This window comes from Myxocyprinus asiaticus, chromosome 22 (genome assembly GCF_019703515.2).
Source record: "Myxocyprinus asiaticus isolate MX2 ecotype Aquarium Trade chromosome 22, UBuf_Myxa_2, whole genome shotgun sequence".
NCBI classification, from domain to species: domain Eukaryota; kingdom Metazoa; phylum Chordata; class Actinopteri; order Cypriniformes; family Catostomidae; genus Myxocyprinus; species Myxocyprinus asiaticus.
The window spans coordinates 34,208,728-34,222,268 of record NC_059365.1 but is presented as its reverse complement, the minus strand read 5'-3'; the positions used below and the strand labels follow the sequence as shown (position 1 = coordinate 34,222,268).

Genomic DNA, 13,541 nt, shown 5'->3' with positions numbered 1-13,541 from the left:
ACAACAGACTGGGACATCTGACCAATCAGAGCAGAGTAGGCTCTCTGAAAGGAGGAGTTTAGAATGAATCCTTTAGAACAGATTATTGTACGAGTCGTTTTTGAAACTGGGGAAGAAAAAAAAAGGCAATGCTGCAATTTAAATTATGAGCAAATTAAAGTGTTTTTTGACCTTGGATGCATGTAAACCTATTGTATGAGACCTTTAAAACAAAATTAGGCACATTTAAAAACCATAATAGGTGCTTTTTAAACCACTGGAGTGGTTATGGATTACTTCAATGCTGGCTTTATCTCCTTTTTGGAGCTTTTGGAGTTCTGGTCACCATTCACTTGCATTGACCTACAGAGCTGAGATACTCTTCTAAAAAAAATCTTCATGTGTTTAGCAGAAAAAAGAAAGTCATACACATCTGGGATGGCATGAAGATGAGTAAATGATGAGAAATTAAATGTTTTTAATTTTTTGTTTTTTCCAAAAGATTTTAGGTACAAATTTATTTGAATGTATAAGGCAAAGCGTATATCTGTACCTGTTTTTTCACCATTTGTGATAACATTTTTGCCTTCACTCGCTCATTTTAAATATTTGGTACTCCTGTGTGACAAATTAATTGTTAAAAGTAAAAATATTCCATCTTGCCTCTGAATTTATGAGGTCACAAAAGCTGCATGATATTCATTATAAATGAATTTGCAAAATTCAGTTTAAAATACACAAATTTGGCTTTTTTTGGATTATGTAGTATTTTAAAAGACTTAAAATATTTGTTCTCTTTTTGATCAACTTTTTTCAAATCCCTTTTGCTTTTCCACAGTTGTTGTTGGAACCCAGCCAACCAATATATATTATTATATAATATTATAGTACAAGTATGCAATAGTAAAATAATGCTATCCAAAATTATTTACTTTCACACTATACTTTAAGGCTATCCGATTAAACCCACAAGCCCTTATTTCACATGAAGACACCTTTGAGTTTGTGTTTCTCCTTAGAAATAGAATAAGCAGGCATGACACAGGGCTCCTCTGTCACTGCGTGTATGAACCCACAACGAGAAATAATGTGTCATTACACAATCGTTAAATGAAAGTAAAACTGGAGCACTTTGCATTCACTAAAATCCTAGTTTATATTTTATCCTCGTGGAAGTTTGGTGTGAACCTCCACAGATGGCGCTTGCATCATGTCTGCTTCAGAAGCGGTTAATCTTCACACACTCTTCAGAAGCTGCACTCAGTGCAGTCCGTCGTGTGGCTCACTGAGACGGTCCGAGTTCAACTGAATGAGACACTAAAATGCGGCATTCATTCCCATATTTGGACAGTAAAATGTGATTGGAAATTAAAGCGCATAATAATTGCGGTTATCTTAAATAACCGTGATTAGTTAAAATAACCACGATCACACGATTATTAATAATCAAGATAGGGCTAATGGGCATAGAGCAAACATGTCAACTTTACAGAAGTATTTATGGCAACTATCAAAAAGCTTTCCACAGAGTGAAATCTTAATGATGTCACAATTCTATTCTATGTCCATTGTGCCCTTGAGAAAGGCACTTCAATGTATGTTGCAGTATGAGGTCTGGCACAATCAAATCAGTGTACTGCCCAAAACTGCACAATGCTCAGAGAACGTTCCCTTCAATCAGTTTCTCAGTTTAGTCTTGGTCTTGATGCTGAATGACAATTCTCCATTGACAACACTCATTAGTTTGCTATTTTGGTCTGGATTAGAGAAACTGATCCAAAATGTGACATCCAACGACGGCCCAAGAAATTGCACAGAGTATCCTGTACCACTATTCAGGAGCGGAGCTGCTGAATCTACAGCATCAATGCGCAAATTTTTGTTCCAAAAATGACAAAAAATTGGTGTGCGCCGAAATAAATTGACAATATATAATCAATTGAAATGTTTTGTTTTTTATGAATCAGTCCCAACGAATTAATGTCAATCAATCTGAAAAGAATAAGTCTGATTCATGGACTGAATCATTTAGACAACTCATAGCATTGGTTATTGTTTAGCATGCAGTTAGACAAAAACAAAATGCTGTAGGAAACACTGCTTACATCAAAGTTGTTAAGGGCGTAGGCCAGCTCTCCTCCACCTGCAGGGTGGGAGAAACTGGAGTCCTCACTACTGGTAGCCTGGGCTGCATTAGATATGCCAGAGACTGCGTGCTGCAGCTGCTTGTAAATGAGGTCGCGGTTGGCCTTGTATGCGGCCACGTCTGGATGCTGCAGGCAGGCATGCGAGGCTGTGTACAGCATTGGAACATTCCTCTGCAGGACGCCACGGGCCGCTGCCATTTGGTCTTTGTGATGGACGTCCTTGAGCTCCTGTCATATGAAGAGGGAAAGAGGGAGGGTTCAGGGGTGAGGTTACAGGCCTGTCATAATAAGGACATTGAAGCACTTTGATAGAGCAATGCCTTTTTCCCTTAAGGGTCTGAACATGCTCATAATCAGATCATTAAAGCACAGCCTGGCAATCTGCAATATAGCTTCAAACAGGCCATGTGGTGTCCACACAAAACTAGTCCTCAGAGTAAAACTGACTGCCATTGAGGAGTTGTATCTTATTCCATAGAGAATAGAGAAAGCTGAAGGAAAAAAATGTAATAGGTGGCAAGTTGCATCTTGGAAGTAAGGCCACAACGTCTGCCGACTGATTTGAGAAATTATAAACTTAGAAGAGCCCAGCATAGCATGACAGGGGAAATCACGCTGAATAAATATCAAATGAACAGCTCCACTATATACTTGAACTGAGAAATAATTAGCATTGTCAAGATACTATAATCACTTTCAATAGCGAAACAATGTTCATCCCATTATTGAGTGAGTTCACCTGGAAAATTCATCCCGAATCCATCACTGTTGATCACTGCTTAACCTGATAAGCCCAAAAAATCTATAAGACCCAATTTTTAAATCATTTTAATGGATTTTGTCACTCATGCTGCTCCAACCCATTCTTGTATTTCCCTCCCCGACCAGTATTAAGAAGACTGTTCACGCTTAAACGTATCAAACCAACCAGGGCTGCATTTCCCAAAAGCATCGTAAGACTAAGTAGATCGTAGAAACCATTGGCGCAAATGGTCTCTATGATCAGCTTAAGCTTGCAATGCTTTTGGGAAATGCAGCCCAGAGGTACAGAGTTCTTTGCTGCACATGTGGGTGGAAGATGTAATGCTATTTCATGTCGGTACAGACCAAAATGATATTACTTCTCTTCCGGTAAAGAGGTACGATGAGGAGTGGCTGCACTATACCTGCTGCCTCTTGGCTGCCATCATGTTTAGTTTGTCAACTTCCGGCTTCAGAGCTTTGTACTGGATGCCCAGGTCTTGCTCAGTGCCAGCATTACGCACCTTCACCAGGTTCTCCTCCACCTGTAAGTTAAGCATAGTGCACTCATTAAAAAGGTTTTACCACAAATCAATCAGGGCCTGAAATCCATAGTGTTCTAGTTAATACTAAAACATCCAAAATTGTACAACTCTCTAACCAAAACGTCACAGGGGGCTAGTTTTATCAATTTATCAATACCACTAGTTCTTTAGATGGAATTAATTTTTGAAGTATATAGCCTACATTGTGACCTCTCTCTTCCATAATTTATCAACTAGACGTGATGCAATCATGTGCTGACTTACATTTATAATGTTGTTACCTTTAGGTTTAACAAAAATGTAAATTGTCATTTTTCATCATCATGTTGTTACAAACTTGTATGACTTGAAACTCAAAAGGAGATGTTAGGCAGCATTTTAAGGCCGATTTATACTTCTGCGTTGAACCTACAGCACAGGCTATGCATAGTTACTATGGTTATGGCATAGCCTACACCATAGCCTGACGTGCACCTTTCCAAAAATGTTACAACGTGTTGCGTCGACGCGTCAACGTTATCTGAGGTAGCGTCGCTTTTTCTTCAAGATTATTTTAAGATCTATGCATCGTATCACATTGCAGTTGGACTCAGGATCATTGTTTTAACCAGGAACATCTGTTTTTATATTCTGTTTATGTTTTATGAAGATACAAGAAATATATACGTTTATTTATTATTCAAGTGATTCAAGAGCAATCATACCTCAAACGCCCATTTCATTTTCTCTCTGCATGGAAGACAACATGTTTAATAAATAAGTATCTTTGTCTCAACATGTTTATACTTTGATGAACTCGTTTATAATGCTACAATAATTTAAGAAACTCTTTTGAAACCACAAATTGCATCAACTGTTTATTTATTAAATGTAACCTATAATTATTTAAGAAAGTAATTCTCAATATACTAGCACTTGTTGGTGTACTTGCAGAACAATGCAGACACACCAACGCATAATATAAATGCAAACCACCGCATTGGCCACTATGTGAATTAAAATATTGCATGGGGCATTGAATTCTAAACCGTTGAGCTATTATTTTGGCGACATCTGAATGAAGAGTTTGTGTAGCAGAGTTCACATTTACAACAGCTGTATAATGTGCTCCTCATTTTACCATCTCATCCTCTGTCCACGAATACTCTGTACCATGGGGTGTATTATTTGTATTGTATATTAACTTTTAGTGGGCAAACATATTTGGAATTACTGAACTCAAAGCACATCTCTGAGTTATGGAACACAGAACTGCTCTGAAAACACTGTAAAAAGGCACATAATGTAATAACATACAATAGAGAGAAGGATAGAACAGCTCTCATAAACTTTGAAGTGAGCAGCAAGAGCAGACTATTAATTGAATTAAATTGCAGCCCTTTGAGGTTTACCAATCGCACAAGACCATATTGCGGTTTTGTTTTTATTTAAATTGTAAAGCCTTAGTTGCTCACTTGCAGAGATGCGGTATACCATCATTTGCCTGTAGATTTAGACTAACAGGTTTATACATGTTTAAGTTCAGCAAATATGCAACCACACGCTTCTTTTGCTCATTAGCATCCAATGAGTTGAGGAAAGGAGCATGAGAGAGAACGCATGGATTTACTTGCCTCAATGCTGGAATTATAGTATAATAAAAAAATTTAAAAAAACTACAGAAAAACTATACATGGAAAATTATTGATTTAATTTGTTCATCTGCATGGATTTGTTTACTATTTCTAAACTACATGTTAAAGTGAATAAATGTGTGTGGGAATTGCCCGATTTATGAACGTGGAACATGCAGGAATTATCAAAATTGCACGCAACAACCGCAATCCCACTTCGAATTTCAGGCCCTTTCAATCAATAATACTTTTGAAAATATGTTTAAAATCACGGATATTGACATGAGATGATGAATCCAGTCATATCAGTAGCCTAATAAATACTCATTTATTATGCACTGAGCTGTGCTGACATCATTTTATCTAGGTAATTATCACTTGGTAATTCATTTTATCTTGGCTACTAACAATAGCACATTTTCTACAATTATATCAGTAACTGAAAATGTTTGCTTTTGCATGATGATGCATCAGTGCCCCCAGTTGTTAGTATAAGTCTAAGACAATGGATATGTCAGCCAATGCAAAACATTACTGAGTGCACCTTAAAAAAAAAAAAAAAAATTAAAATTAAAAAAAAAAACAATCATTAATCTTAATGTCTCATTGAAATCCATTATAAGGCAATGGTTTATGTGACATTTAAATGATAATTTGTAAGTTTATACTGCAGGCATTGTGTAGGTTGATTTGGCATAAATCTTAGACTTGGTCTATGGCCCCTTTCTAGGGGACATATTAATAAAAGCTTGCTGAATATTTTGGGCCATTTCCACTTTTCATTGAGTTAATAGAGGAAGAATGGGATCAGAAAACCTCGCGTTTCCCATATGAGCAGCACCAAGGCTAAACATATCTAGAGCATGGGCACTAATTGCAAGGCCACTGCTCTCATTTACACTTTTCTTTAAAAACTGAATAAATATTATGACATGTTTTCCAACAATGCTCCAACACATAAGAGCTATCTGAAGCACATATATCAAAGAGGGACAACTTAACAAAAGGAGAAATCTCACTGTGATCTGCGGCTGCCTGTGACCAAATTACAGAGTGCTTGAAATATAGTAGTACAGCAGTACAATTGAAAAGCAGGTGTGTATCAATATGAAATTACTGTGCCGAGAAAAGATTAGTGCAGTTTAACCAGTGATCTAGAAAAGTTCCAACCCATGTTCAATTGTAATGGGTGCACATCCTTCAAACACGAATGTAAAATGAAAACAGTAAAAATATAAATGCCAAAGAGAGCAATTTACCATTATTTCCCTTTCAACAATGTTTATTCTCATTATTTCAACAAATGCAGTCAAATCAATAGTACATTAGTCAAAATCAGAGAAGAAAGTGTTTCATGGTCACAAGTATTTTAAAAAAGATTCTCATTTGATCATTTAAGCTGAGCTCCCAGAACAATTCAATAAAAAAAGCTCCCACTTGCACAAACGTCCATCATAACTTACTTCAACCGAGGAACACCGGCATGAAAATCTACCGTAACACTGAAAAAATAATCCACTCACCTTAGTATTATACATTTACAACATAATCTGTCAAATGGGAGCAGTGATTTCAAAGGCCTGCCAACACTGTGAATTAATTTTGTGCACAAACGTGACAAGACCTCTCTACACCGCATCGAGTACACAATCTGTGATTCAATAGCTTGTTGCTTTCAGAAATAGGTGTTGGCTGTAATCTAGTGTGTACCAACCTTTTGACCAAATGCAAACAAATCAAATATGAAATTCAGGCCTACATGCTGCACAAAGTGTAAAGCAAGAACAAATAACTCACAACAGCAGCGCTGTCCAGAGCGACAGATGTGCTCTCAAGTTTCTGTTTTCGGTCAACAAACATCATGGCGGACAAGCAATTTGAGGAGTCTTGCCGAACAAGTTAGATTATACAAACATATTAACGATCCCTCGTCCCCTCTCCATTCTAATAAAACAGTGAAACATTTAAAATGCCCGGCAAGAAATCGCAGCTTCCCTGAATTCTGATAACGACACTGTAAAGAGAAAATGGAAACAACTACGGGACCGATTTGTCAGAGCCAGGAATAAATGGAAAGGCGTCTGCAGTGGAGATGCCACCACTAGCTATGGATATCCAGTCATTTTGGACATGTTGGGATGGATTTTTGACTTCATAAAACACCAGACCACAAAGTCAAATTTTCGTGATTCGGTTTCGTGGCACCTTAAAAAAAAAAAAAACTCTATCGTCCCCTTGTGGTGTGAGGTTTGTAACCTCAAGAGCGCACATAAAGTATATACAACGGGACCACGCGTAGACCATGCATTGGCCAAGCACTCGCGTCTGCGTTCGCGTACCTGAAGTATGTTTCGGCCTTTGTTACTATAGTAAATGCATGGTAAAGTTTCGTAAGCATTGTGATCTGTGAATTGAAAAGCCTTCGTATGTTTTCTCCTGTTTTCTTTGACAGTGCCATTTAGAATGTGGGGGCTTTTTGTTTTAAACTAGTTTCACCACAGAGACATAAGAGTATTGCAACAGACAATTCTATACTGCATTTACAGGGGTTTCGCAATCCCCGCAGTGCATCTTACTGCTTCACAAGCGCATTTAAAATAGTCTGTTTGGTTGAGACCAGTCCATGAATTACAGCACCTGCTCTGCCCTCGTGCTGCTTTATTCATGATTAAGCTGTGTTGATAATTGACCCATGTAGAGCTTTTTCATTACGATTTGTAAGCTTGCAAAATGCGCTCCAAAACATACAGATGAAAGGGGAAGTCTCATTAATATTCACGAGGAAAGCACTAACTGATTGTTCAGTGAAACACTGCAATCCCCTGCCATCCTACGTTTCAGAATTGAGCTTGCAGACCACTTGAACTGAAGCGAGTTTGACATGTGTTATGCGGTGACATCACAGAGTAAGTGCAGTGTAGAAATGGCGCAGCTGACTAGGGCTGGCAAGCAATGTTGAGTCAAGAATATTAAATTAACCATGTGAAATCCCAACAGCGGTGCTCAATTCAGCAGTGGTGCAGCGCTGCTGCGAAATGCATTTAGGGGAAACACTGGAATTAGTAGTGCTATGATGGAATTTTTGAAATTATCCACCTCCCATAAGGTGTGCACCATTTCTAAAACAACGTTTTCAACCAGCCATATTTCATGGTAGGAAAAGAGGGGTCTCTCTTATACACTCATTTTGTCATAATGCTTCTTTTTTAAATAGAGCCACATTAATGAGGTCACTGCGTTTCAGCGCTGTCAAATCAGTACCATTTTAGAGGTCAATTAAGTATGATGAGAAATGTTTCCCTTCTTTACTTTAAACACCCATAATAAAGTGTTAAGGATGTGACAGTTATGGGCACTTCATATCAAATCATATGTATATCAATGGGAGAATCACAAACATTCATCGCTCAATCTTTTACCATGATGATTCTGATCGATCGCTGACTATTTCTTTGATCTGTGACATGTTTCAAGCTTGCTGCATCTATAGCCAACATTTGGAAAGAGATCATGTTGACTAACTTTGCAATTTGAATTGTATTATTCAAACTGCAAAAGTGGTCCCATCAAAGTCTATTTCATGATCGCTCACTTTCTCTGCTCCTCCGTGGTTGAATGAGCTTCCAAACTTCACACAATCTGCTGATACCATCTCAACATTCAAAAACCAGTTGAAAACCCATATGTTCCGCGAGCACATAACCAAATCCACACTAATTGCACTTACTACTGAACTTGCACTTACAAAAAAAAAAAAAAAAAAAAAAGTCTTTCTTCTGCGCTAGCGCCTACATTACTCCAGCAACCTTGAAAACTTGGCAGTACAACACTGCAGATGTTGTTGAACTTTGCAAGACAAATTGCTAAAAAGCATCTGCTAATTGACTAAATGTAAATGTAATATGATAAAAACTGGATCATCTCGTATTGCTGCAGTGCTCAGCGCGAGCACCACACAGCCGCTAGAGGGTGACGCTCGGTTACGCAGCACTGACTGAAGTACTATGTAGTACTTAAAATGCAGCATTTTGTGGTTTAGTATTCAGTTCATTATGCTGCCTTGATAGACTTCATACCGATGTCTCAGAGGTCAAAGTTTGCAGATCTCAATGCATTTTGGATAATTTTGCCTCATCATGCAAGTGCTGCTTTCATGTCCATAACGAGCGACATCCCTTTTCCATTTATGTGAAAACTACAACCTTAATAAATCATGACGACGTGGTGCGATTATCAGACTGGAAAGGCTGCGATCTACACTACCGGTCAAAAGTTCTGAAACACTTAAATTTATATTATATATATATATATACACACACACACACACACACACACACACACACACACTATATTGCCAAAAGTATTCGCTCATCTGCCTTTAGACGCATATGAACTTAAGTGACATCCCATTCTTAATCCATAGGGTTTAATATGACGTCGGCCCACCCTTTGCAGCTATAACAGCTTCAACTCTTCTGGGAAGGCTTTCCACAAGGTTTAGGAGTGTGTTTATGGGAATTTTTGACCATTCTTCCAGAAGCGCATTTGTGAGGTCAGACACTGATGTTGGACGAGAAGGCCTGGCTCGCAGTCTTCGCTCTAATTCATCCCAAAGGTGCTCTATCGGGTTGAGGTCAGGACTCTGTGCAGGCCAGTCAAGTTCTTCCACACCAAACTCGCTCATCCATGTCTTTATGGACCTTGCTTTGTGCACTGGTGCGCAGTCATGTTGGAACAGGAAGGGGCCATCCCCAAACTGTTCCCACAAAGTTGGGAGCATGGAATTGTCCAAAATCTCTTGGTATGCTGAAGCATTCAGAGTTCCTTTCACTGGAACTAAGGGGCCAAGCCCAGCTCCTGAAAAACAACCCCACACCATAATCCCCCCTCCACCAAATTTCACAGTTGGCACAATGCAGTCAGACGAGTACCGTTCTCCTGGCAACCGCCAAACCCAGACTCGTCCATCAAATTGCCAGATGGAGAAGCGTGATTCGTCACTCCAGAGAACGCGTCTCCACTGCTCTAGAGTCCAGTGGCGGCGTGCTTTACACCACTGCATCCGACGCTTTGCATTGCACTTGGTGATGTATGGCTTGGATGCAGCTGCTCGGCCATGGAAACCCATTCCATGAAGCTCTCTACGCACTGTTCTTGAGCTAATCTGAAGGCCACATGAACTTTGGAGGTCTGTAGCGATTGAGTTGGCAACCTCTGCGCACTATGCGCCTCAGCATCCGCTGACCCCGCTCTGTCATTTTACGTGGCGAGTTGCTGTCATTCCCAATCGCTTCCACTTTGTTATAATACCACTGACAGTTGACTGTGGAATATTTAGTAGCGAGGAAATTTCACAACTGGACTTGTTGCACAGGTGGCATCCTATCACAGTACCACGCTGGAATTCACTGAGCTCCTGAGAGTGGCCCATTCTTTCACAAATGTTTGTAGAAGCAGTCTGCATGCCTAGGTGCTTCATTTTATACACCTGTGGTCATGGAAGTGATTGGAAAAACTGAATTCAATTATTTGGATGGGTGAGTGAATACTTTTGGCAATACTGTGTGTGCGTATATATATATATATATATATATATATATATATATATATATATATATATATATATATATATATATATATATATATATATTTTTTTTTTTTTTCCCTCTCTCTTCACATTTTAGAATAATAGTGAAGTCATCAAAACTATGGAATAACATAAATGGAACTATGGGAATTACGTTGCGACTATCAAAACTGTGTTATATTTTAGCATCTTCAAAGTAGTCACCCTTTGCCTAGATTCTGCAGAAATGTACTCTTGATATTTTCTCAACCAACTTCTTGAGGTATCACCCTGGGATGCTTTTTAAACTGTATTGAAGGAGTTCCCATCTATGTTGGGCACTTATTGGCTGCTTTTCTTTATTATTTGTTCCAAGTCATCAATTTCAAAACCTTTTTTTTTTTTTATTAAATTTTAGTTTTATAATGAAATTAATATGGTGGAACAATTATATTTTTGTCTACAAAACTAATTTCAAACATTTTAGCATACGCCTTCAGATCAAAAGATTTAAGATCATGAGAAACATTTCAGTCAACGGTTTCAAAACTTTTGACCAGTAGTGTAATTAAAAAATTAAAGTCTGCACTCGCTGTGCTTACTGTATCTGTGCAGCTCTGTTCTCTGTATAATACACACTCAAAGCAAGTATGAGGCTAATGAGCTGAACGCGTTATATATTTACACGTTTATATATACAGCACTCTGGAATTACGAAAATGTGCAATTACTGAATCTAAATATGCTTGGCCGCTAAAAGTTACTATCTAAATCTAAAGTAACCTCATAACAACTGGGTTTTTGTGGACAGAAGTGTGGACAAGAGCATTTCTCTTCCCTCATGTCTTCCTTCAGTGTACTGCCAAAATCAAAGCTTCTGCCAAAATAAAGGCCAGCATAGCATTGCCACATGCAGGTTAAGGAAATTACATAAATATGGTACTGTTTTATCATAATAATAATATTTGCTGTTGTTAATATTATACAAAAATATAAACTTATTGGGTTCCAAAAAATAATGATGAAAAGTGGGCTTAGACTATCACAAAGTCGATAAAAACAAGTACACAGTGAACAGATACACTGTGAAGACGATGTGGGGGTTTTTTCCACTATGTTTCACTGTATTTTTTTCTCTATTTAGTCAGGTACTTTTTAAGAGGACTCAAGTGTGAACACCCTTTATAGAGCAGTATTTCTATTTTTATAGTTTTATTATCTTCCCTGAGGTCCACTGATAATGTTAGTAAAGGTCTTTTTTTTTTTTTTTTTGCATTAAAACAGTCATAATTATAAAAAACTGTAATAAATTATAATATTTTCCACCATGTTTTTGGCCCTCTGTCTGAAACGCTCTGTTTTGGCCTAGGCACCTCCTTTAAACTTCAACGTAAACACCCACTGTTCTGATTGGCTAACAGTGCAGCCCCTTGAATACAGCCATTTTTGAAACTCAATCGGAAGAGAATGAACCAGCTCAATAACATCATAAAACAAAATGTTAATGTTTACACAACACACATCCAACACATTGCATCCAAATATATTAAACTGTTCATCCCAAGCACAACTGTTTACACACACACACACCCTGTCTACACCGGAGGTAAGTGTCACGTTGCGTCAAAAGCTATAGTACTCAATATAATAAATTATGCTGTCTACCATGGAAGCGTCCGTTGCAGCGCATCGTGTTGCACCAATAGTAAAAAGATGTCCCATTCCATTTTGCGCTGCACACGGTGGCGCTACTACTGCCAACAACACAAATGGTTTAGAAAGTTTGAGTCGACGCGCCCGGTGTAGACAGCCTCAAGCCGTTGCTTCGTGTCAACAGATGCACCTGGCGTAAGCAGGATTTTAGCGGCATAAACTATCATACAATCATGACATATGAAATATTCATGAACGAAACAGTTTACTCACGTTTTTTGCAATCGCGTCCAAATGTTTTAACTGCCCCATTTCACAATAACAGTTCCTATGCAAAGCTTGAATCGTATTACGACTGGTATGATATGAGCCGAACATATAATCCACTCTAAAATACGCTGAAGCCACATCCACATCCAGTTTCCAATATCATGTTTTCATACACCAACAACTAAAAATAGCGCAGATGGGCGAAAGAACGCATCCATGATGTTCATGATGCTCAGCTGAATGAGAGCTTCTCTTCTGAATTGTAACTTGACACCATGTCTTTTAAAAGTATGTATCAAGTGGTCAAAGATGTCTGTGCACGTTTATGTACAAAAACATTGAAATCCAGACAGAAACATGAAGGTGTCCTGTGTATATCCACTTAGGATGAATCTCCCATGACAGGCCCCATCTCTCTCTACTTCAACTGTGTGACTAACTGAGAACCAGTGGGCAGGGTCAAGGGTGCAATGACAGAAAAATAGGCGTTGCATATGCAGATTCTTGCAACGTCACAAGTTCCACAAACTCAAAATGAGCTGTTTTTGCAGTTTGTTTTAAATAAATGCTCTTTCTTTTGAGGAAGTTTTCAGTTCTGAAACTTACAGTATGCTTCTATAGTATACCTATAGACCTCTTATGTCAAAAGATTCTTCATGTCATGACCCCTTTTAATGTTAATAATAAATAATAATAATAATAATAATAATAATAGTTCAAATTGCAAATGCAATATTTTTTAAAATAACTGCAATTAGATATTTTTGTCCAAATCCTTCAGCCCTATTACACGCTCTGTCTATATATACTCGCTGTATACTTGCTCTGAGCATGCATCAAGCATGAGGAAGAGTAATAGAGCTTCAAATCATGAAAGTGAAATCACAAACATTTTAGTCTGTTCTCACCCAAAACCAATCTTAAGACTTCAGAAGACATGGATTAAACCCACTGGAGCTGTATATTTTATGGACATTGCGTTTGTATTCCGTAGAAGATAGTCATACAAGTTTGAGATGGCAAAAGG

The 13,541-nt window shown here is 38.1% G+C and overlaps 1 protein-coding gene across 1 annotated transcript in view; it reads right to left on the bottom strand.

The window, feature by feature from the left end:
• Positions 1-13,541, bottom strand: part of LOC127413114 (catenin alpha-1) — a 138,448-nt gene that overhangs the window by 111,902 nt on the left and 13,005 nt on the right. Inside the window, exons 5-6 of the mRNA XM_051649983.1 lie at positions 3,293-3,412; positions 2,085-2,354 (exon numbers count right to left, since the gene is read on the bottom strand). Of these exons, the coding sequence (XP_051505943.1) occupies positions 2,085-2,354; positions 3,293-3,412 (390 nt within the window). The remainder of the gene's footprint in view (positions 1-2,084; positions 2,355-3,292; positions 3,413-13,541) is intronic.